Source organism: Corapipo altera, unplaced genomic scaffold, assembly GCF_003945725.1.
Source record: "Corapipo altera isolate COAL_440 unplaced genomic scaffold, ASM394572v1 58, whole genome shotgun sequence".
In the NCBI taxonomy this organism is placed as follows: Eukaryota; Metazoa; Chordata; class Aves; order Passeriformes; family Pipridae; genus Corapipo; species Corapipo altera.
In genome coordinates this window covers 4133046-4157687 of record NW_020884898.1, presented here as the reverse complement: position 1 = coordinate 4157687, position 24642 = coordinate 4133046, and the positions used below count along the sequence as shown (strand labels likewise).

Genomic DNA, 24642 nt, shown 5'->3' with positions numbered 1-24642 from the left:
ATTTAATCCAAAGCGACCAGTCTGTGCTTTTTCAGACATGGGATTTAGATACAGTATCCATAAAATCAGGATTAATTGGTACAACTTTGTTGAAACTGGACTCAAAAACACACGCAGCATAATGCACTTTATATTACAAGAATGAAAACATGTGAACTCAGAAGGCTGAGGATCATTTCACAGTTTTGGAGTGCACTGTAAGGGAGCCCATCCTTGATTCTTCATCCTTGTTGCTTCTACACAAATAAAAATAAACTCTTCCACTACAGATGTAATGAAGCCACCATGGTATCTCTCTTACCTGCATACACACTTGTACCTACAAAAAACTCTTATACCTTAGAGTAGGCATCCTAGCTCAGTTTCTTAGCATATGCAAGACTCTTGTAAATTTGCTCCCTCCTTTTGTTTGTTTTTAAATAAAATATTGATCTCATGGCTTAATAAATTTTCATGTAGGAAGTAGAAGATTGTTACAAAAAAGTCTTTGTGTAGTGTATGTAAACAGTAGCAATTAATGTAAACATAACGTTTCCCCTCCTGAGACATCCACACTGCATTTTTGTAACTTCTTATTCATATATTCATTCCCTATATTCCATCTATTCATTCACCTGTAATTCCATAACTGCCCAGTTGGTTATCAAACACATTTTTTTTAATTGTAATTAGGTATGTACCCAAAATCTCCTTAAAATCAGAAAGTAAATGAAGTAATAAAGTATTCGCGTAGTCATTTTCATTTTTCGGGATTTCACTGGATATTTGTTTTCACTGAAAACTGTATTCATCACATAAACCATGAATTATTAATTCCCTCTCTGATCAACTGTTGCAGAACAGCTAAGGAATCTGTTATGAGGATTAAATTCCAATCACAAGTGCTGGGGCCTGTGCTGATCTTCAAACCCTTCAATGGCCTTCAACCCCAAAGTACATTTGAAAAATGTCAGCACATCCTTTTTCTTCTAAAAAATGATAGAGTTGCCCCAAATCCATATGATTTCCCCTGGCACCATGTGCATCAAAACATTTTTCTTCCAAAGTGGAAAACTTCCGTTGGTTCTGAATCTCAGCACGTCCTCCACCTTCCAAAGAAACATCTTCTCTGTGCCGAATGAGAATTCTTTTCCAGGTTAGTCTTCTTACTCTGAAAGCAATTGGAGAAATACTAATCTATCTATAAAATAAAGACTGTTTTAGGAAATACTATGGAATAACTATTATCACAAGAGTCAAAAAATTCTGTTTGTACATATATATATATATATATATATATACACACACAGAGATAATGGTTCATGAGCTGGCCATAGAAATACTGCTCACATGCAAACACTCTCATAAGGAGGAGCTTGTTTTTTTATATCTCCTCAGGATTCCAAAATCTTAATGTTATTCCTCACAAAATAATTAATGACGATGTGGTTTCCATTTCAGTGCTCACTTCTGCCCTCCCCATGCTGAGAATTCTCATACTCTCTTAGCTGTTATAATCAAATTACAATGTTCATTTAGTCTGCATCACCAGAAGTATAAATGATGGAAGCAGAATAAAACACGAATGTAAACTGATATAAGAGCACACATATCTAACACAACTGGGGTAGTGTTGCCCATCCCTAGAAAAGTGACACACAGAGGAAAATAAAACAGAAATAAATGTGCACCATGGTTGCTTTGATTGCTGCAACCAACAGTACAGTGGATATTCAGAGCTGTAAATACATTATTATAAATACAGTATTTGGCAGATCTTTAATTTTGGAAGGTGATTGGATTTCCCACCTTCTGGCCGCATGTACAACATGGAAAAATGTAAAATTCTAACTAATAATGTCATTTAAGTACAAAGAAAAACTAACCTTGACCAGAACTCTTCACAATTGCTTTGTAAACCTTCTACACAAACAACACCTGGTTTCCCTGGCATGCAAAACCCTGAAAGAGAGAGCTCCTTAGCCCAGTCAATGATATTCTTTCTTTTTTGCTTGTTGTAAATGTGATGACTATAGATCCACAATCGAGTGAATGTTGTGATTTCTGCCTGTATGGCACCTGCAGTTGTCACTGAGGAAGATGAAAGCTCTTTGTCAATGTAAGCAGCTGCGTAGTCTTTAACCCATTGCCTTGCACTCAAGATGCAGGGCTCACCACTGCAGTTTTGCATCAAATATCTTTTTAGATCAGAGTTCAGGTGAATCTGCTGAGAGCGGCTTAATAACGACGACCTAAAGGAAAGTACAAATGCAGTTATCATGTGCTTACAATTTAGCATGTTCTTAGAATCACAGAATCATAGAATCGTCAAGGTTGGAAAAGACTTCCAAGATCATCAAGCCCAACCTTTGACCAATCACCACCTTGTCAATTAGACCAGAGCACTGAGTGCCACATCCAGTCATTTCTTAGAGCACCTCCAGGAACAGTGACTCCACCACCTCTCTGGGAAGGCTGTTCCAATGCCTGACAACCCTTTCCATGAAGAAATTCTTCCTTGTGTCCAACCTGAACCTTCCCTGGCGCAGCTTAAAGCCATTTCCTCTCATCATGTCACTGGTTGCCTGGGAGTAGAGGCCAACCCCCACCTTGCTGCAATGTCCTTTCAGACAGCTATAGGGAGAGGAGGTCTCCCCTGAGCCTCCTTTACTCCAGACTAAACAACCTCAGCTCCCTCAGCCACTCTTTATACAACTTACTCTCTAGACCCTTCCCAAGCTTCATAACTTTTCAAGAGTTTTACTTCAAGCTGCCAAGAAAATCAGGCATATTTACATGATATGCACTTGCTATTGATATTTAAGTCACATTAGCTGTGAAAACGTCTCAATTAGTATTTAATTGGTGTGCTAACTCTTAAATTCACACACAGTACTACCAATCTGTAAATCAAAATCAAGAAAAAGGCACTTCAAAAGTATGGTGGCTGGACTAATTTCCCATAATATGCAAGGCTACTTCTTTAAACAGAAGTAAAAAATATCAGAAGGCTGGAGCAACAGCATTGTGACAGGGGAAAAATAAGACCACTGGCTACTCATTCCTTTAGTTAGTGTTAAGCTTTATCAAAACAGGCAATAGTCTCTCTTCTTGAGCATCAGACCTATGAACAGTATCTACAGTAACCTTTCTGTACAGATGATGGCACTCCTATACACTTTTTCCCTTTTCTTCACTTATTTGCTGAGCACACCAGAGAAATCATAACCTTGTAAGATTTGATTTTCTTCAACACTTGTCCACCCAGCCTAATCTGGCAGTAAACCATCAGGAAAAAAGCTCTGCTTTCTCTTATTATAACTACATTTTTGTAACACACGATAACTTTTAAATGCTTTTATTAGCTGCCATACCTCACAGTGATTTCTGGTAGAACAGCTGGATATTTAAATGGCAAAGCACAGGCCATAGAGAATTCCACCTAAAAACACAGGAGCAACTGCTTAGTTCAAGTAAGCCCTAAAATCCCACAAAAAAAATAAAATAAAATAAAATAAAGCAAAAAAAAAATATGTTCACAGTACCACAGAGGCATTAGGGACCTCAGCCTTTACATTCAGTACAAACTGAACCTTCGAAGACGGCACCTCTGCAGACTCATTTTCAGCATAGTGTTTCAGTTCAGCTAGAGCCAGCTGGTCTGTCACAGCAAACTCCTCCTCATAAGGAAACATGCTAGACAGTAAATCTAACTCTGAAATCTGCATTTCTGCTTCTTCTTGGTTAGTCATTTCTGTTGTTCCCTGAGCAAAGAAAAATTTAGGGAAGAAAAATACAGCTTGAATATGGGACAGATTTCATTAACTATCCCTATGTAAATGATATTATAGAATGACAGAATATTCTAAGTTGGAAGGGACCCACCAACAGTATTGAGTCTGACTCTTAGCCCTGCACAGGACACTCACAAGAGTCACACCATGTGCCTGAAAGCATTGTCCAAACACTTCTTGAACTTTGTCAGGCTTGGTGCCACAACCACCGCCCTGGGGAGAGTGTTCCAGTGCCCAACCACCTTCTGGGTGAAACACCTTTTCCTAATATACAACCTTAACCTCCCCTGACACAGCTTCATGCCGTTCCCTCAGGTCCTGTCACTGTCTCTGCCCTGTAACTGTCTCTGCCCTGTCACTGTCTCTGCCCTGTCACTGTCTCTGCCCTGTCTCTGTCTCTGCCCTGTCTCTGTCCTGCCCCTACCCTGCCCCTGCCCCTGGCCCTGGCCCTGGCCCTGGCCCTGGCCCTGTCCCTGCCCCTGGCCCTGTCCTGGCCCCGTCCTGGCCCCGCTGCCCTCGCCCGGCGCTCACCAACATCACAACGGAGCTCGGAGCGGTGGCGCCCGCGCATGCGCAGACACGTCCCGCTCCCAGCCTCGTCACGGCCCCACAATGCAGCGCGCCGGAAGCGCCCATGGCAGCCGGTGACCGCTGCCCCGCCGCTGGGGGATGAGGTGAGGTTGCCGCCTGCCCCGAGACGGAGCCATGCACCACCGAGTTGTTCGCCCCGCGGCACCGGCAGGTGAGGGACGGGAACCCCGCGCTGCTGCCGCTGTGCTCCTACCGCCGCTTTCCTACCGCCGCGGCCTCTCTCCGCCTCCCAGCGCGGAGCTCTCTCCGAAGCCGCCGCTCCGGCCGGGACACGCGGCGCTCCCGATTGGCTGCGGTGCCTGTCAGTGATGGCGCGGGAGGCGGGCGCGGGCCAATGGGAAGCGGGCGGGGCGGGGCGGCGGCGCGCGGCGTGGGGGCGCCGCGCACGTGGGGTGGGGGCGCGGGGCGGCCCCGGGGCTGCGGAACGGGACGGGCGGAGCGACCGCCTGAGCGCCCTCCTGAGAGCCCACCTGAGAGCCCACCTGAGAGCCCACCTGAGTGCCGAGCGCTCACCTCAGCGCCCTCCTGAGTGCCCACCTGAGTGCCGAGCGCTCACCTCAGCGCCCTCCTGAGAGCCCACCTGAGTGCCGAGCGCTCACCTCAGCGCCCTCCTGAGAGCCCACCTCAGTGCCGAGTGCTCACCTCAGCGCCCACCTGAGAGCCCACCTCAGTGCCAAGTTCCCGTCTGAGTGCCCACCTAAATACCGAGTGCTCACCTGAGCGCCCACTTGAGTCCCAAGTGCCCACCTAAGCACTCACCTGAGTGCCGAGTTCCCACCTGAGCACCCACCGAGTGCCCAGGTGAATGCCCAGCCGGGCTGTGCCCATCCACAAGGCACACCTGCTCCCCGTCGTGGCGGGCTGTCCCTGCTCCCGTCAGGACCGGGCTGTCGGCTGGCGACAGGAGCCCGGCAGAGCCATTGGAGCCCAGCCTGCTCCCTGCCACACCCCGGTGGCTCCCAGCTGAGCCTCTGAGGGCGTTTTGCCAAGGTGTCAGGTGCAGGTGCGCGTTTGCAGACTGCCCTATCTTATCTCAAAAATTACTAAATAAAATGTATTAGTCGTTTAGGCGGTGCAGCGCGTTTCCTGGTGAGGGCTGTGCCCTGAAAAGGCTAGTGCAGAGCCTGTCAGAGAAGTCTGCCCAGGCACAGCGTGGGTTAAATTAATAGCTACACGTGTTCATGCTGTCCTACCTTCCTGGCAGGAGCAAGGACAATTTGGAAAGGATTTTAACAATTAAAAGTTGTTCGTATAAGGTACGTATTGTAGTTTTTGCAGAAAAATATGCTCTAGAGAAGGGTTGGTGGATGAACTGTCATTTCTTTTTGTGAACTAATTGAATGCTTAGTTACAAAAGTTGATAATTCTGCCCTTAATGAAATGTCTGTCAAGCTTCCATCAGCAACTGGGTCATCTGCCCTAAGAGCATGCTCACGTACACATGCTCATGTTTGTAAAAGGCTTTTCATAAAAAAAGGCTTTTCATAAAAAAAGTCGTCTGTGGGTATCATGCCTAAGCTCTTCCCCGCTTAGTTTCTCTCTGATTCTCTTGGTGTGGCTTAATTTTTTGGCTGCGACCACTGCGAGCAGGCAGCTGCGCTCTGTGGCTGGTGTGCTGCCGAGTACGAGCTCAGAAATGGGTTTAAAAGGACGGGCTGATACAGGTCAGATTTAGCTCTGACTGTGTTTAAGTGAAGGGTGGACAGCAGGGTTAGGCTAGCCTGCAAAGGCTGCAGAGACTTGATTTGGAACCCTTTTAGCTTCCTTGTTTTCGCTGTATAGAATATGTCGAGTTTTAAGTTTACCTGAGCTTTTTGGATGATCTTTAATACAGGGGTTACAGACTAGAAACTAAAAATGTCCTACCATGTGTGCAGTAGCCACCTTTTTGAAGGTTTCTGTAGTGGTAGATCACTCTTGTCAAGAAGAGTCTACAGGCATAGCAAGTAACAGACCCATCTGAATTATTTGCTTGATGTGTGGGGAGGTGATGATAAATCTTTCCCAGTGAAGAAATTAAAAAATTGGAACTCCCGTCGTCTGCGTATTTTCAATTATATGAGAGTATTTGCGTGTGTCAGACTTCATCAAAGACACAAGGAATTTGCAATAAACAAAACAGAAATATTGTAATTGAAAATAACTTCAATTGGGACAAACCCAATTATTTTTCATAAAATCGCTGTGTTGTTATTAGTTAGAGTACAAATCCTAGCGAGTCATAGTATTTTTGATACTAAAGTTTCCAATCTTCTTGTTTTGTGCATTGCTTTTGACTTAAGATTTTAAATCATTTGGGTTTTGTAATTCCCGCTGTGATCTTGTCTGTACAACAGCTACAATTGTTTCATGTTAAAATATAATTACTATTTTTTTCTTTTGAAAATGTCAAATCAAGGCAAGTTAATCCACCTCAAGGGACAGCTTAGCCATAGAAATAACTCGTGTAGCAATGAACAAGTAAAGCCAAAATTACTTTCTAATTTTACTATTTTTTCTTTCCTAGGTCACTCTTCCTTTTAAGAACAATTACAGACTACAAATATGGGAAAGAAACGCATCAAAGGCAAAACCGCACAGTTTGATGAGTCTCCAGATATACTGAGTATGTTTCCCCAGAGAAGTCTGTGAACCTAATGGTTTTTTACCCTCAAAGAAGGCTCGAAAGCTGATTAATATTAGAAGGCCTTTACACTAGTCACTGTCCTTGAAGTCTCATTTACAAAATGTAGATTTTTTAAATTGAAACTGAAGTCTAACAAGAAACGTGTTGCTACTTTTCTAAATATGCTAGAAAATAATAATCCCATCTTGAAAACTAATATTATTTTCTTGCTTCTAGGAAACTCAGATGCACAGTTCTTTACTGATACACAGATTGTATAAAATTTCTCAAAATATAAAGGATTTGTAGGGTCAGCTGTTAAGCTTAAGGTTTAAGTAGCATTCTCCTAATGAAAATTTTGTTACAGAAGATTCTTGCTTTAGCAGTAAGGGCTGTGATTGAAGTATTTTCTGTGAAATAATTTGTCTTTATTCTAGCCGCTAATTTAGTACTGACCCTGGACACCTCAGCTCTCTAGTCATAGAGTATTTTGGTTAAAATATCTTCCTCTCCTTCTGTTCCTAATAGTTCCTAATCCCAAATAGTAAGTTTTATTCTAGCTCTACTTGATCTCACCCCATCTTGAAATTTAATTTATCCTGTTTACCCTGGTTATTGCAGGTTTTGTTTCTCCTTGTGCTGTGTAGCATTCTCTTCTACCACCTTGTCTACCAGGTCACAGGTTGCATCTTGCTCATCTGTCTCGCTGATCCCGACTGGGGCACTGAATTGAGCCATGCTGATTTATCTGTGAGAGATTGCACTTACAAGTTCAGCCAGGAGGCTTGCTGTGATGGCCTGTTTAAATTCAAGTCTACTGTACTTTGTGTTCCTCAGTGTCCTGGTCTTCTTTGGGTAGCTTCTGTCTCCAAAGGGTGGCTTTTTTAGCTGCTTTTGTCTGGTTTGGTTGTTTGGGGTTCTGGGGGGTGTTGGTTTGGGGTTTTGGGGTTTTTTATTTGTTTCCTGGAGTCTAGGTCCATGTCTGCTGTAACGGTTCCTCTTCTTCTCCAGCAAAGAGATCCGTTGTGGTGTCATTGCTGATGGCATTTCACCTCTTTGGCTATAAATAGCTTATTTTACCATGACAGAGTTCTGTAAAGCCACAAAAGAAACTAAGACTTATTATGAATAATTCAACTGTAATAGTAGTTGGCAAAATACAAAAGTTTTGGATTTCTTTTTTAAAATTTTGAAGTTGCAGATGAAGCTTGTGTTTTTTTAAAAGGCTTAAAGAATGCATCTAAATATCTGTATTTGTCTTTTGTTGGCTAGCATTTACACTGTGCTAAAATCCTGTTAACTTGGACAGGAACAGAACTGTAAGTCCAAAATTTGCACCAGTTTGGTATTTTGAGGCTGTAATCTTGCATGGGATCCTCAACAAAGATGGATTCAGAGCTGTTACACTATCTGAGCAATAAAAATACCTCAAAGTACAGGACTTAAGACAGCTTAATTATGCAAACAGTGGTATAATTCTTGTTGATAGCTGTTTTGCAGAAATGTAACCGACAACTTGAAAAATTAAACAGGAAGAAATAAGATAGTTAAACTCCTGAAAGTGGCTCTTAGCAACAGATGCCTGTTCTTGGTGTAATCATTCTTAGCAAAGTTTGGTTAAATAGATGGAGTTCACACCAGGCCCAGAAGGTGCAGTCAGGTTGTAGCATCACAGTGCAAAGTGATAACAGCACAGGAACTATGACTGCCATTCTTTTTTTACCATAATCTGCTGCATAATTTCACTGAAAATTTCAATTTCAGTCTCAGCTGGAAGCCAAGACTCCATAATCTCCACTTCTGTAAGACAGGCAGGTGCGGCCTTGGTGATGGGAAACTGTGGTAGTGGGCTGTGGCTGCTCCATGGGAGGTTTGGGAATCATAACACCACAATAATAAAAGGCTGACATGCTAGGTAGGTGTGTATCCAAAAGTTTTGTCAACTCCTCTAACTAGATGTAACTCTGAGGGAAATACTTTTAGCAATACAATAGTTTGGGATGCAGCAACAGTACCCCTGGATTTTGAATGAGGATAATAAAGGGTTTCTTTCTGATATATCTGATCAATTGTCAATGTTTCTTTGACTCTAGAAAGACTATCTTAGCTTCTGGATTGCTGCCTGTGTCCTTAACATTTGCATTTGTTATGATACCTACATCCTTCTTGTCCTTTTATTTTGTAGAACCTACATGCAAGCATATTCGTAAAGGATTGGAGCAAGGTCATCTGAAAAAGGCACTGCTGAACGTGGAATGGCATGTTTGTCAGGACTGCAAGGCAGACAATAAGACACAAGAGAAGTCTGAGGAGGAGGAGACTGATGAAGGCCCTTCGATATGGTTATGCCTAAAATGTGGACATAGGGTATCTTTTGTTGTTAATCTGTCTTAATATCTCATAACATAGTAGAACAAGAGAGCTTCTAATTAAACTCTAATATTCTTTCTTTTTTTATTTTAAAGGTGTTGCTACCTAAATGATTTTGTATGCTGTAGTGTAGTTAAAAAAATGTCTGCTCTAAATGTCAAATGAAGTACTTGAAAGCTTGGCACAAAGGCATTTAGCAAGCTTAAGGCTAAAACACCATCTTGAGGACTTGTTTTCCTAGAAAGTTCAAATTATTTTGCTGAGAAAGTAAAAATGCTCCTAATCTGTGTTTTTTAAGATCTTAATGCTCACATTAATTCATTAAACTTAGAACTCTGCATGCTGAAGAGGTTTTTGTTCTGTTTTGTTCTTTCAGGTGTTCAAACTGAAATTTGTAAATTAAATGTTCAGTCCCAGAGCAGCTTTGTAGTAAATTGCCTTTTTATCTGCAGAAATAACTAATAGAGACCCATCTGTTGATCCTAATTAGTTTAACATAATTAAACAGTATTAATTTTGAACTTTGTTTATACTGTGACTTTATGTATGTTTCATTAATTGTCAGCTGGATTTTGTGACACTTCTGGTTATCAACATTGTAGGGTTGTGACAGAAATTCTCCAGACCAGCATGCTTTAAAGCATTATGAAAAGCCAAGATCAGATCCCCACTGTTTGGTTCTCAGTTTGGACAACTGGAGTGTGTGGTGAGTTTGTCAGGTGACACTTAAAAGACATAGCTGAAGGACAACAGAGGCTGGGCTATAATTTGTCTTTTTTTGTGTGAATTCTGGGACTTACCTCTAGGTGTATATTAAAGTATTTCCATACGCATAAGTCCCAGCAGTCTTTGCTGAGATTTGCAGAATAAATGTTATTTTCTTGTAAAATTTATAATTAGAAAATTTTCATAATCAAGGCTGAAATGGACCAGTTAGTAAATGTGGTTGACTTCATATTTTACTGCTTTTACTTGGTCAGAATCCTGACAAGTGGAAACAAATGTTGATATGTAGCTCTAAATCATAACTTTAGACCTTGGGAGAAGGTTCTCTCTGATATGCTCTTACTGACAAACTTACTTTTATTTTCTCAGTAAATATGATTTTTTGATACCACATGTAGTCAGGAAGCACAGCTGTAGAATTAGGAAATGCTACTGAAGCAATACAAAATCCATCTCCCTGGCAGTATTTCCTTCTCTTAAAAGGAATTATACGTTACTATATGTAAGGAGGAACCCTAATTTTCTAAACTATGCTACAGAAGTAGTGTACCTGATGTAAAGAGTTTTCATTTTGCAAAGTAACTTTCTTTGATGATTTAGTATCTGTCATTATGTTCATTTTATATAACATTACCTGTCTTACTTGATCACGTTTAGCACTTACGTGTATTGAACTTTGGAATGAAAATGGACATTATTAATAATGTGTATTACTAATGAACTACTGAATTCTTTTTGTGAATTTAAATTAGTGTTAAAATTGTGGGGCTTTAAGTGCTTTATTTTCCCTGTTTTTTAATCAAAGTATTTGTGAATGAGAGGAAGTTGTCAAAGGAGGATGTTTTTGCTTCCTCCTAGAATTTCTTGGTTGTACAAAATTGCCCAAGAAATGATTCAGAGATTGATATATTGGCTATAAATTATTGTTATAAATCAAAACAGTCAAAAACTATATTACACACAGTGGGCCTAGTACATAAATTCTAATCAAAACTGCTTTTGTTTTTATTAATGATATGAATACGTGAATAAATCTCTCCATGGTGTGCATGCATATGTGGTTCAAATTGGATATGAATAATACCTGTAAACAGTTAAAAGAAATGTTTTAAGCTTGGAGAGGAAGAGGAGTGTTCTGCTCTTTTGCATTTATAAGTGCTGTTGTACACATTTTCAGTGCTAGCATGACACAGCAGTCAGATCTACCTGTGTTTTTGCCCCGTTGGTCAAGCAGCCATTGCTAACAAAACTTTTTCCAATCCTTCAATTCTTTCAAGGCTGCCTACAAATTTTTTGACAGATCAAGGGTTGTGATGTTAAAACTGCCCATGGAAGTAACTATCATTTGTTATTCCAAGAGTGAGAATGCCTATTTTTATGATTAACCAGACAATAGATATACAATCAAGGATCCACAATTTGAGCCACTTTTTTTTAATGATATGAAGAAATATGACAATTGCAGCTAATGCCAGGGATGCTAGAGATTTAGGGAAGCACTTTGCTGCAGACTTCTCCTGCTTTTTATATCAGAAAATTGAGTCTGACTTAAGGTAATCCTGAAATCTGCTGAATGATTTGTACCTAAGAACTGTGAGTGGTATGTTCCAAAGTGCAGAAGTATTTGTAGTCTCTTCGGTACTTTTTTTTTACCTCCTCAAAGAGCTGAACTACAAAATTGGTATATGTAAAACTCCTTCAGCTGTGGGTGTTCTGGCAAAATTTTATCCTTCTCGAGTCTTTATCACTGCAGGTTGTCTCACAGTTTTGTTTGAAGCAGATTACTGACCTAACCATGCACTTCTTTGCTCACAAAGAGACAAAGAGGGTTTATATCAGCAACAGAAGAGCAAATAAAAGTCCACAAGTCTAATGGTGGACACTGATTTATTTCTGATCCAATATAAATATAACTAAGTACTTGCTTGGCTAGAATACTCAGAATATTTTTCCATGCCGTAACATTCGTAAGTCATTTCCTTTAGGGACTGATATCTTAATTTCTTGATTTGGGACAAAATTTTTTATTTTCCTTTAAGTTTTCTGGCAGTGAGGTTTCTAAGCACATCTCTTCAGAGTCTAATTTATATTTGTAAATTGCAACCACCAGTCACCGAAATAATTTGCTACAGATAATTTTTAAACATTTTATTTTCATGATCAGAAGTAGATTGAACTCTTCTCTAAGACTTCTAAATCTGAAATTAAATCTTCTAATTTTATAACTTTGTGTAATGAATCACATCAAACAAGCAAATAGTTTAGGATTTTTAAATAATAGAAAAAAATAGCATTAATTGTTTTTCTTTTGGGGGCGGCGGAGGCAGGTGCTACATATGTGATAATGAAGTTCCGTATAAAACTTCGACCCAATTGGGCCAGACTGTGGAATTTGTTAGAAAACAAGTTTGTATTGACTCATCACGTCCAGGTAAGTAATTGTAGTATAGATACAGTAAATCAGAAAGTCTGCTAAATGTAGGAGACAGTGCTGTAAATCCAGAATTTACACTAAATTAGATTTAGCACCTTGGGGTAAAGGAAAAAGGTTTTTTTCCCTTTATTTTCCCCTTTTTTGTCACAATTCTGATAGCATAAGTAATGTCCTAGCTCATGGACCTAATTGGATCAGGATTTTGCTCGGTGTCCCCTGAACTTCTACAGATAAGACATACAAGAACAGGAGGAAAAAAAGACAGTTTTACTGTGACTTTTTAAAGAATGACATTCACTTTTTCTGTGAATATGGAATTGACTTCCAGTACTTAACAATTCTGTGTTTATTCATCAGTGTCGCTCAGTCTCTCCTGAGATCTAAAGGAAAATTGTCATTGCTTAAGGATAATTTGATTTGATTTTTCTTGAGTGTTTTTTAGGTACTTGTGAATGTATCAGCTAGAATGACTAAGTCTCCACCTGTTGCAGCACATTTCCCAATGGAAGGAGTACACAAGAGGTTTTTTCACAGGGTCTGCACATTTAGAATAGGCAACTGCATTGCTTTCAGAACTATTAAATACTATGTTTAGCCTGCAGTCTTTCTGTAAAACATGGTTGTTTTAAAGCAAACAAACCCAGCAAAACCCCACAGTTTCCACAATGGCAAAAAAAAATTGTTTTGCACAACTTCCCCCTAGAAAACTTGGAAGAATTTGCATATAAAAATAAATGCTGTCAAAAATTCCAACACCATCCTACACTTGGGTGAAATCACAGGCCCCTTGGGAAATGGATCACAAACATCCAGCAATGCCAACGTGGCTGTCTCCAAATTCAATTTGTTCAGAAAGCAGCTGAGATTTTCCCACAGGAAGCAGAATCTTTTGAGTGGTCAGTCTTTCCCACACACGAAGTTTCTCTACATCTAATATTTGAACTTCATATCAGTTGCCAAAATTTTCTTCTCAGGTTTGAACTGGAAAACAGATGAATACCAACAGGCAGTTGTTGTTCATTTCACGTGTTCCATCTGTTGTTATCCAGCCATCTCTTCATTGTCCAAAGATTGTATTGTCAGTTTTCCTTGCTTTCTCTGAGCTGGCATTACTTGATTTTGAAGTTAATATTAACTCATAGCCCTGTTTATCAGAAATCTAATCAATCACTGACTGCCAGGCTGGCAGAACAAGTGTGGGTGTTACTGTGGAAATTGCCTGAAATCTCCTTGTGTTTTTATTAAACAGGTCATTGAAACTTTGAGCGATACACTAAAGTAATTTGGGGGGAAATATTTGTAAGGTGTCTTAAAAATATAAACCTTCTGTGTACATAAAATGAACATGAGAATGCTTTGACGGTGGGAGCCGGTTGGATGTTGTAGAAAGCCCTAACATAGGTGATTTTGACACAGGAATGAAAACTGAGACAACACTTGCAGAGCTTCAGAGGTTGGCATGAATGACTTGTGGGCCAAGAGGCATGTTCAATTTGCATGCTAATCTGAAATGGCACTTCAGGTGGATCTTGATTTGTATTTGTTGTTGTTGTTTTGTTCTGTTTATTTTTTAACTTCTGTTACCTAGACAGTTTAAGAACCTAAACCAGTATTGTCACACTTATACAATTACAGAATTAATTATCATATGTGTAAGTTTTAAACACTGTAGATTGCTGCTGCCTATAATAACTTTTTCCTAGCCTATTCCCTGTTAGTGAGTTAATATGTGGTATGTTTTTTTTAATTATTTCAGTAGAAAAACAGCAAGAGAACAAAGAACTTGAAAATAAAAAAGTAGAAAAAGACAGCAAAAATGAGCAAGAAAAAGAAGTCTCGCTTAAAGAAGAGAATTCTCATTCAACTACTAACTTGGAAGTCACTGTGAAAGGACTTAGTAACTTGGGGAATACATGTTTCTTTAATGCAGTGATGCAGGTACTTTAAAAAAAACAAACAACTTTGAATAGAAAAAAAAGCCCTAAACAAAACGAAAAAGCCCACAACCCCCCCACCTCAGCATTTTACAGTGACACAATTAGACTGTGATTTTTTTCAGCTGCCAAGAATGATGGGTTCTTTCTAAAAATAGTGTGTTGGCCCAGAGAAATTCATAGAAATGGAGTTGCATGTTCAGACTTGCTCTAAGGGGAAGTAAAAAACCCTGCCTTGTCTGTGAGGGACAGCATTTTTCACTGACGTAATTAAGCGTGCCACCTTCCTAGTTTAATAAAAATATGAAATAGTCTGACACATCACCCTTGCTGACCTCTTAGAATATGAGATTAGTACTCCAAGAGCATGGTTGTTTACTGAAACAAAAATGTCTCTCTCAGCAACGGGAAATCAAAACTAAATGTTAACAGGATGAGCATGTTGCATGCATTGCCATCTTGTGTCTTGTTCAGCTAAGATGTGTATTAAAACTCACATGTGATCTTGTGCTCTTAGGCTCTTGATACTGGAGCTTTACTAAAACAAAATCCCCACTGTACTTGCAGATTTTAGTAAACTGTTTGCTTTTGATTTATTTTTAAATGCTTTTTAAACCACCCACACTGGATTTTATCTTTTGATTTTTAGGAACAGGCACTAGTAAATACACTTGTCAAAAGATCAATCTGTAGAAAAACAACAGATTTACGGTTTCTGAAATTTAAAGTAGTATTTTTAGAAGGCACTTGGAAGTCTCATTAGCTGTATGGAAATTCCAGAGTAGTAGTTAACAATTCTAGTTCTGTATTTGGGAAAAATAAATTGCTGCTAATCTGGTTGCTACAAATTCCATGACTAGTGGAATTCCTGTTGTCCCCAGTTAACAACCTCTTTCTGTCTTTTATGTTCTACAGAATTTATCACAAACTCCAGTCCTGAGGGAGCTGCTTAAAGAAGCTAAAATGCCTGGTACAACAGTTAAATTTGAGTCACCTGAGTTATCCATGGTAATATGCTTTGACCTTCGTAGTGTTTGTCCCCACCTTCCAGTCTGTTAAGGGAAAAAGCAATACTTATCTTTGGATTTTAAAGCTGTTTCAGCTAAATACTAACAAGATTAAGAGGTAAAATCAACAGGAACTTCACCATTGACTTCTGTAAACCTGCTTCTGAATTCAGTGGAGGTTTTTTGTTCAGAGTGAAAGAGCAGTGATTCAATAACTACTAGTTGTTGTAAAAGAAGTGCTTGCATTATAATTAAGTTATTTAAAGGATGACAATACGTGACTCTTACTGTAGTGTCATTTGTCTAAATGCAAAATAGGAAACCAGAGGATGTCTGTAGCACTAACTTAAGTAACTGTAAGTTACTTAAGTGTCTGTAGCACTAACTTGTCATTACAGTTAGGGATTTGGATGGGAAAGAAAGGTCACACTTTTTTTTTTAAGAAATTGGGGGTTTTTTTCCTAGTTAAAGCAAGAAATCCAGAGTTGGAACTAAGCAATACATAATTAATGACTTTTGGTATCATTTCATGAAAAACCATGTGTTGTTTTTGTCAGGTTAACTTATTGCCATTTTGGAGTTTTGTATATTCTATATTACAACGAAGTTTTCAAAAACTGAAGGGTTTACATAAGAGAAAACTTACTATAGAAGAATCAGTCACTAAATTAAGGCAAAACAGCTCTGTTGCTTTTCTTTCAAACAGGAACCTCAGCTGATAAAACTAGATCAGCCATGTCCTTTGACATTAGCCATGCATCAGTTTCTGACAGAAATGCAAGAGACAAAAAAAGGGGTAGTCACTCCTAAGGAACTTTTTGCTCAGGTTTGTAAAAAGTGAGTATCTGTACAATTGCATGTCATAGTGACCATGAAAAAGTTTGTTGTTTAAAAGACAGTAATTTTTTCCCTTTTTTTTAACACAAGCTCACATCACAGCATATAAAATTTGTAGAATACTTAAAGAGCTTTGACAGAAGAGAATAAAGAGCAAAATATAAATGAACAGCAGTAAAATGAAAGATATTCAATGACATATAGTGGTTATTTGGCTTTGTATTTTTAGAAAATACCATATGTAGACACTTGTTTTTGTATACATACGTTATGAAGACTTCATCCTTGTGTGCCTGGTGTGAGTTGGTTTTGCTTTGTTTATCTCTGGGTTCAGTTACACTTTACAAGTCATGTTTCATTTAACAGAGCAATACGATTTAAAGGTTATCAGCAGCAAGACAGTCATGAATTGCTTCGTTACTTACTTGATGGAATGAGAGCAGAAGAAATCCAGGTGAGTGCTAATTTCACAGTTGTGCATACCTTTCTTCTCCATACCCCAGACCCAGACTTTCCCTTCTGCTGAGGGGAGAAAGAACCTTCTTTCTGAGATACATCAGCCTCTGTAGAGTGGTTGTGCTGCCTATAGCACTTATTTGAAGCAAATTACCAAAGAGAACCCTCAGAAAAAGTGGGTTTGGAGTATGTGTAGTCACCGTAAAGAGTATCTTTTTGTCTTAATTTCTGAAATGCACTTGTGGAAATTCCATAATTTTTTTTTTTTTGCCAGTTTTAGTTTGGGCAATTATTTCATCCTTAGACTGATTTTCTTACATACTAATTGAAACATTATGGTTGCAAGCCAGATGATTATTTTTTTTAATATCTGCAGGAACTATTTTGTGTCTCTGCGGGTATTTGTGGGTTTCGTATTGATTCTCTTAATTGGTGAAGATTATTATTTTTCCTCCATCTGAAACATTTTGTAAAGTGAAGTGGTTAACTGAATAAATTTAGGAAATTTTACAGTGCATATCTTTTTTTTTTAAATTTCAGCAAATAAGTGTTGGAATACTGAAGGCATTGACTGAATCTAACAAACAAAATGAAGAAGAACTTAAAAAGAAAATTAAAGGTAAAATAAATTATCACAACATCAGTAACATGTAAAATCTTCTGTTTTGCTGAAGTATATAAAGTAACATTAATAGTATCAACTAAAAGATACATGTTTAATTGTATAACTTTATGCCTCCTGAATATGTGTTTATCTAGAATATGAGGCTCAATATTTTCAGTCTATATTTAAGTCTCTTGCTGAACTTGGTGGCATTTCCTTTGTAACAGGATAAGAGATAAGAGAGTTGATTCTGTAGACATCGTACATTATGTTTGAGTAGTGATTAATCATTAAATTAAAGTATTAGAAATTAAAATATTAGCATGTGAATGTAATTTATGCAGCCCCTAACAACTGTTACTTAACAGTGGTATAAAAACCCCCGAACAACAAACAGAAGAATTTTTAAACTTTTCTGACATGACTTAGGATGAAGAGAAAATTTAAATGCAGACTCTGTGCTACTCTGAAAATACAACTTGAGGAAATTGGTTTCGTTTGTCATGTGCCTATAGAGACAAAAGTTGGTGCTTGTTTTTTAAGTTCAGATAGTTGCTAAGTCTTGAGAGAAAACGGGAATTCTTACTGGGATGCAGTACTTCTGAGAAAATAGGTAAATGCATCTAAAGTGGAGAAAGTGGTAAAGGTGTTGGTTTAACCAAGTTGTTTTCTGAAAATGTATTCCCCCCCTTCCTTTGATATACAAAAGATGGTTAATTTAAGAATCTTGCTGTACTTCCTGTCCTGAGGAAACTAAAACAGGCCAACATGTTCCATTAGACACATTGCATATTGTATTCTCTTTTTTTTATTTGGTATACCATAATGAAATTGGCTGCCAATATATTGTACTAACTTTACTATATACTTTTTTAATTCTCAGAATATGAAAAGAAAAATGGAATACAAAGTTTTGTAGATCGAATCTTTGGTGGAGAATTAACCAGCACAATTATGTGTGAGGAATGCAGAACTGTAAGTAAACTGTCCACTTTGAAAAGCCTAGAGTATTGTGTAATCTGCAGGAGAGCCTCAAAGTGACTGTCTGTAGAGATGAGAGCTGACTAGCTGCATGCTTTTCAAAAAGGGGCTGGAATCTTTCTTTCCTTCCATTATAAAGCTAATCTTTCAGTTCTTTTCAAAAGCCTTCCAGAACAAGAGGTCAGCAACAACAAGCTGCCTTTGCCAGAAAAATTCCCTCTTAGATTCCCAGTGAACACTTTCCTGCAGTACAGACTGTAGAGCAAATGAATTTTTCTGCTACCAGGAATATGCCATCAGGAGCCCTTTCCTTTTTTCATCATTTCCCACCCTGAAATGACTGTGGGATTGGGGAACAGTTAAGAAGGCTTTACTGGGAGGCTATATCCTGATAATGAAGTAATTGAGTGTATTAGCAAGTGGGCTGGGTAAATATCATGATAGATTGCAGCTATCAGTCTATCAGTCTCTCTATGTGCATTCTCACATTCTAGACCACTAGATCACTGAAATTTGCAAAAATACTTCTTGCTTATTTCTGTGGCAATGGAACTGCTAGATTTTGGTCATTTGTGAAGGTGGATGAGCTGTGTTTTACATTTGTCTGCACAAGTGAAAGCAGGATGTGAATGCAAACATGCACATAAGCCTGTTGACAGCAAGCCAGCTGCTTCCAAACAAAATTAAATTGGATTCTTGATTATTCATTTAAAGGTATCTTTGGTCCATGAGTCTTTCCTTGATTTGTCACTTCCTGTACTCGATGCTCAGGTAAGAAATTGTACATGTTTGCTTTTTGGCTTAGTTGTTTTTTGCTTATATGAAAACACTTTTATTATACAATCATTAGGCAGTCAATTCAAGCATCTTTCTAGAAGTCTCTTTCGCAAACTAAAACTGCACAGAAAGATAGAGAATAAGATTTTTCATGAGAAAAATCTTGTAAGTGCCTGTAAGTGCTGTGTAAATGCCTGTAAGTTGTGGGTCATAAATTGTGTCTGGAAAATCACACAGGTTGCTTGAATGCTTTGAGGGTTTTTTCCCACTTTTTTCATCCATTTTTCTCCACTGAGTCCAAGAACACTTCTCCTAATATGCAGGTTATGGAATAAAGTTAAGAAACGTTGATAGGATAGTATGTGAATACTTATTTGATCAATATTATTTAATTTGATCCAGTCTCTAGACACTCAAAAGACTTGATTTGCTTTGTGTTTTGCATTGATAATCTGTATATGTAATATTTCAGATTTGTTGTGTAGCACTGCTCACACAGAAGTTAATGAGTAAATATTGAAATGAAACCCCCACAGCCAATGGGATCACATGTCTTCTGCCACAAACAAATTTTATTTTAGCAGAAGCAAACAAATTCTGTTGCAGGCACTTCAACTGAAGATGTCTCCACTTGTGTAAAATGTTACTCCTCAGTTCTTTAATGACATCTGCCAGAGGCAAACATAATGTTGCCCCTGTACAGGTTCAGAATTTGGCCCCTGATAGCCTTAATTATACATACCATTTCATTCTGCAAATCCTTTTTTCACATGGACCCCCTCTGGAGTGAGACACTCCTTCCTAAACATTAGGGGGTGAGTAAGTTGTATGTTATATCATTAAAATGTTGTATTTTGAGCTGAAAACTCAGATAATATCTCATCCCTACAGTTTTCTTTGGAATACTAGTTTGTTATTTGGGACAGTAACATCTCTAATTCTGTGTTTTGTGGCTTTTTGGGTTTTGTAGAAGGTAAAAATTACAAAGAGAGAAAACATCAAAAAAAACAAAGAAAAGGAATCTGAAGATGAAGATGATAAAATCAATGACCATTACCTTAAGCAGAAAGATGAGCCCTCTGGTACAAGTAAGCACCTTCAGAAAAAAGCAAAGAAACAGGCCAAAAAACAAGCCAAGGTTGGTTTTGATGAGTATTTCACTTTGTGCTTGCAATTTCTGTTAAAACCAATTATTTTTGCTCCGTTAGTTTAGATGAAGGAGGAGACAACTTAGAATTTCTCCTCACTCAAATGCACAACTGAAAAGACCAATTATATCTATATCTTTGCTGTTAAGAAGTTATATGTTCTATTAAGTGTTGCTGTGCTAGGAATAAGCTAATATCCAGAGTAATGCTGAATTTGTTTGCCTGTATGAAGTAGCCTTAATTGGTATCACACAGCTGTTTTCCAGTCATTGATTGTAAGAATATTCACAAAATTTTAAAATACAGACATAAGAAAGGATCAGGAAGATAGCAGGGGGATTGTTACTTGTATTTTGATGATATTGTGTCAAAAGGAGCAGTGGGAACTATATCTCAGTGAGGATAAATTCAGTATTGGTGGAACTGATCACCTCTGATCATTAAATCATAGTTTATTCTCCCTTCCTCCTTCCTTGTGCATCTATGGCATGCCACTAAAAATTTGATAAAGAAGTTGTAAGAAAGGTTAAATGTAATTTATACTTACTGAGGGTTTTGTGCCCTTTTATATTATGTATTCAAATGTGCAGAGCCAGCGCCGCCAGCAAAAACTTCAAGGAAAGGTGCTTCACTTGACAGATCTCTGTGCAACTGGACAGTCAGAGATAGATGTGGAGTATAACCAAGAATCAGAGACAGAAATTAGCTCTGAAACTCTTGATATGAAGAAAGAAGAGGAATCGTCAGATGAGTGCAAAGATCACAGCTTAACTCAAAAAGAGTTGACTCTACAGGGAAATAATACAGAAGTTCAGAGCATGCATGAAAATACGGGAAAGCCAGAACAAGAGTGTGTAGAAAATGAATGTCTCGTGGATCTCCCTACGGAAGGCTTAGATTCTCCTATAAAGTTTGTCAATGGCCTTGACAACCTGTCTTTGAAAGATAAGGATGATGACAATGCAGATGAGGAAGAGCTTGCTACTGACTTTGCAAAACTGCACTTGGGTGCCAGTGAACCCAATATGAGTACCTTAGATGGCCTTCAGACTGTTCCCAACAAGACTTGCAAAGTATCGACAGAGGATCCCGAAATGGCATTTTGTACTCTGGCAAACAGGGAAGACCTGAACCCAGAAGAAGGTTCAATCCATCACTGTTTGTATCAATTTACCCGTAATGAAACACTCACTGAGACCAATAAACTACTGTGTGATGTATGTACACAAAGACATTGTGGACCAAAGAACAACATAAAAAGTATGACAAACTATTTTTTAAAAGCAAACTTTAAATATGTTCCTATCCACTGTTTGGGTGGGTAAGGGTGGTGGGAATACTCCTAAAGTGGTGTTTTTATAACTTTGTCTACTTTCATTGTACAGTTCATCATGTTAAAGGGGAATGTTCAGCTTCTCAGTTGTTGTAGTAGATGACATTATAGCAGTTTATGTAGTGAAATTAAAGGGATTCTTGCTGTAACATTTGTTTTGATGTTAATCAATGGTGGTTTTTCTTTTCTGCAGGTGAAAAGAAATATGTTTATACTAATGCCAAAAAGCAGATGCTAATCTCTCTTGCTCCTCCAATTTTAACTCTTCACTTAAAGAGGTTTCAACACGTAAGTACCAGGCTGATATAGGTATATAGTATCAGTTTAATATGTATACATGCACGTAGTATTAGCTCAATTTGAAAATTATGCTAACATTAGTTTTATTTCCCTAATTAAACTTTTGGGCTTTTTCCCAGTTTGGAAGGCATTGGTGTGCAGCATTGGGTTTTATGGTCTTTGAGGTGTTAGGGTGTGTTTTCCTGAAAGATATTCCCTTAATTAACTGGAATACACTGTTTTGTGAGCTTATTTACAACATATTTCCTCATTTTTCTTATTGCTTACTGTATCAAGCAGCATCTTAGCACTAACGGTTTCCTACTATTACAGCAATTCCTGGACTCTTCCATTTCAGTAGGTATAGGTAGAATATGATCCCTTACTAAATAAGTGCAACAAATAAGTTGGCAGAAGTGGAAAAGAGAGGATTCCAAGCCTTGCAAGGGGTAGAGGGGAGAAGGAAAGGAAAGCAAAGCGACTTAAGTTTTATATACAGACACTGAAGTAAAGTGGCTTACCTCTTTATTCCCAAGTTGTAGAAAAAAATTTCAGGGTTTTAGCTTTTCAAGAGAGAAAGGGAGACAGTACTGCCTCTTCTAAATTTAAAATCGTTTGGTGTTTAGGACAAGATAATTGAAAAATAGGGGAGGCAACTTTAATTAGATGAAAAACAATTTCATATAGAAAATGGAAATGTGCAGCCTATTCCAAAAGACTGTAATATGAAGAAAATAACATTTGCCATCATCTTATTTTGTTTTTCTAGTTTGATACTGAACAGTTATTTGATTAAGGTGGGAGCACAAGTTGCATCAGTTTTGATGCTGTAAGATTAAATCCTCAGGCATGTTACAGTATCTGAGAATCAAGAGTTACTCATAGTTACTGAAGTACATTAGAGCTGATTCTTTTTCCACTTTTGCTACCATTAAGTTAATGTAAGAGTGAGCTGAAGAGCCGTCTTAACTTGTGCTCCAGTGCAGCATGTGGGGGCAAGGAGGTAATGCTGGAAAATTGAACGCTGGAGGAAAAAAAAATAAAAATGTTGCTTTTTCCCAGTTTTGTGTAATGTAAAACTAATTTTGTATTGTTGAAACATTAACCTGAAACATATAGTAACTAAGCATGGTTTTAATATGCTCCATTTTAACATTATGGGGTTTTCCTCTACTTTGGCTGTTTAAGGCTGGATTTAATCTGCAGAAGGTTAACAGGCATATCAAGTTTCCAGAAGTGATAGACTTGGCTCCTTTCTGCACAGCTAAATGTAAAGTAAGTGAGAAAACAATCAGATTATCCTTTCACCTGTTCTAATGTGCTTTCACAATGAAGCTGCTTAGCAGAATCTTTGTAGAATGCTTGTCAAGCTTGTTATTTTGTGTGATAATACCAGATAACTTGTACTCGAGTCAGTGTACTGCGCTGATCATAGCTGTCGTGCTTGCCTGAATCTGTAATGACCAGCTTCCATTTCATCAGCAAACAAATCAGTTTACATTCTTCAAAACCCAGTACCTGACTGACATAGCTAAACTGCTTTTCTAGAACGTGGCTGAAGGGAATACAAAGGTATTGTACTCTCTCTATGGAGTTGTTGAACACAGCGGAACAATGAGGTCTGGGCACTACACTGCCTATGTTAAAATGAGAACTATGAACAACCATCTCTCTGATCTCGTCCTTCGAGGACAGTCTCCTCAAGGTAAATCATTAGAAATGTTTTACACATTCTTACTCATAGAATCACTGAAGGGTTGGAAGGAGCCCTAAAGATCATCTAGTTCCAATCCCCTGCGACGCCATGTACGTGCTCCGAGAAGGGCAACAAAGCTGATGAAGGTGTATGAGGAGCAGCTGAGGGAGCTGGGGCTGTTTAGCCTGGAGTAAAGGAGGCTCAGGGGAGACCTCATCACTCTATACAACTGCTTGAAAGGAGGTTGTATCCAGGTGGGGGTCAGCCTCTAGTCTCAGCCAACCAGCGACAGGACGAGAGGAAATGGCCTGAAGTTCCACCAGGGAAGGTTCAGATTCAATATGAGGAAGAATTTCTTCACTGAACGAGTGGTTAATCATTGGAGTGGGCTGCCCAGGGAGGTGGTGGAGTCACCATCCCTTGAGGTGATCCAAGAAATGACACTTTGTGCTGCAGTCTAGCTGACAAGGCAATAATCAGTCAAAGGCTGGACTTGATGATCTCAAAGGTATTTTCCAACCTTAAAGACTCTGTAATTCTACTCTACAATTCTTACTAAAGAACCATAGTAGAATTGTTTTAATTCTTTGTAATAACTTTTTACTCCTTAATTTTTCCTTTCTCAGCTTTAGAAACTGAACCAGTCAAAGGGCAGTGGTTCCACATCAGCGATACCCACGTACAAGCTGTCTCTGCATCCAAAGTGCTGAGCTCACAAGCCTATCTTCTGTTCTATGAGCGGCTGCTGTAACTCAGCAGAAGAGCCTTCTTGTGTGTGCAGTCACCTTCTTCAGGTGGTCTGAGCGAAGGCAGAGACTTGCAAATCATGTTTTTAATGTGTTGGAGCTACTGTATACAACAACAGGAATTCACTTTATGCTTCTTAAACACACTGACAAGTGGTTAACTTATACTTTTTCCAGTGTTTTCACTACTTTTCAATAAAAGTTTTTCTCAAAATTACAGCTTTGAGCTTCAATTGAGTAATTTGGATGTTGACATAGACAAGCAACTGCTCCTTTTTGTTTCGTGCAGATGCTATAAATCTTGGTCAGCAGCTTTTTCATTTTAAAGCAACCAGCTATAATTTT

General features: G+C 38.6%; 2 protein-coding genes across 6 annotated transcripts; one reads left to right on the top strand and one right to left on the bottom strand.

Moving 5' to 3' along the window:
• Positions 1 to 6: 6 nt before the first annotated feature.
• On the bottom strand, positions 7 to 4515 carry RWDD2B (RWD domain containing 2B). Of its 2 annotated transcripts, none has more exons than XM_027648711.1 (5): positions 4305 to 4427; positions 3555 to 3743; positions 3354 to 3421; positions 1866 to 2231; positions 7 to 1150 (listed from the first exon to the last, which is right to left on the bottom strand). In XM_027648711.1, exons 1-5 carry the CDS (start codon positions 4407 to 4409, stop codon positions 913 to 915), a joined length of 966 nt encoding a protein of 321 aa, XP_027504512.1. In that variant the 5' UTR covers positions 4410 to 4427; the 3' UTR covers positions 7 to 912. The 2 variants fall into 2 exon arrangements, with proteins under 2 accessions (XP_027504512.1, XP_027504511.1); XM_027648710.1 differs by having other exon boundaries at positions 13 to 1150; positions 3525 to 3743; positions 4305 to 4515.
• Positions 4380 to 24514, top strand: USP16 (ubiquitin specific peptidase 16). Of its 4 annotated transcripts, none has more exons than XM_027648704.1 (18): positions 4380 to 4447; positions 6871 to 6969; positions 9155 to 9336; positions 9942 to 10045; positions 12393 to 12496; positions 14256 to 14437; positions 15349 to 15441; positions 16147 to 16277; positions 16644 to 16731; positions 17274 to 17352; positions 18221 to 18312; positions 19033 to 19089; positions 20066 to 20233; positions 20834 to 21503; positions 21770 to 21864; positions 23044 to 23130; positions 23404 to 23560; positions 24178 to 24514. In XM_027648704.1, exons 2-18 carry the CDS (start codon positions 6909 to 6911, stop codon positions 24300 to 24302), a joined length of 2475 nt encoding a protein of 824 aa, XP_027504505.1. In that variant the 5' UTR covers positions 4380 to 4447; positions 6871 to 6908; the 3' UTR covers positions 24303 to 24514. The 4 variants fall into 4 exon arrangements, with proteins under 4 accessions (XP_027504505.1, XP_027504506.1, XP_027504504.1 ...); XM_027648705.1 differs by having other exon boundaries at positions 4400 to 4515; positions 14259 to 14437; XM_027648703.1 differs by having other exon boundaries at positions 4400 to 4515.
• The last annotated feature ends 128 nt before the right edge of the window (positions 24515 to 24642 follow it).

What these genes read in the sequence shown, in the direction of transcription:
- RWDD2B (XM_027648710.1), bottom strand. Translation starts at nt 4,409, where the DNA reads ATGGGCGCTTCCGGCGCGCTGCATTGTGGGGCCGTGACGAGGCTGGGA. An exon ending in AGGTCCCTAATGCCTCTGTG is followed by an intron (nt 3,422 to 3,524) that starts GTACTGTGAACA and finishes CTGTGTTTTTAG; the next exon opens with GTGGAATTCTCTATGGCCTG. An exon ending in TGTGAAGAGTTCTGGTCAAG is followed by an intron (nt 1,151 to 1,865) that starts GTTAGTTTTTCT and finishes AATTGCTTTCAG; the next exon opens with AGTAAGAAGACTAACCTGGA.
- USP16 (XM_027648704.1), top strand. Translation starts at nt 6,909, where the DNA reads ATGGGAAAGAAACGCATCAAAGGCAAAACCGCACAGTTTGATGAGTCT. An exon ending in ACCAAAGAACAACATAAAAA is followed by an intron (nt 21,504 to 21,769) that starts GTATGACAAACT and finishes TCTTTTCTGCAG; the next exon opens with GTGAAAAGAAATATGTTTAT. An exon ending in ACTTAAAGAGGTTTCAACAC is followed by an intron (nt 21,865 to 23,043) that starts GTAAGTACCAGG and finishes TGGCTGTTTAAG; the next exon opens with GCTGGATTTAATCTGCAGAA.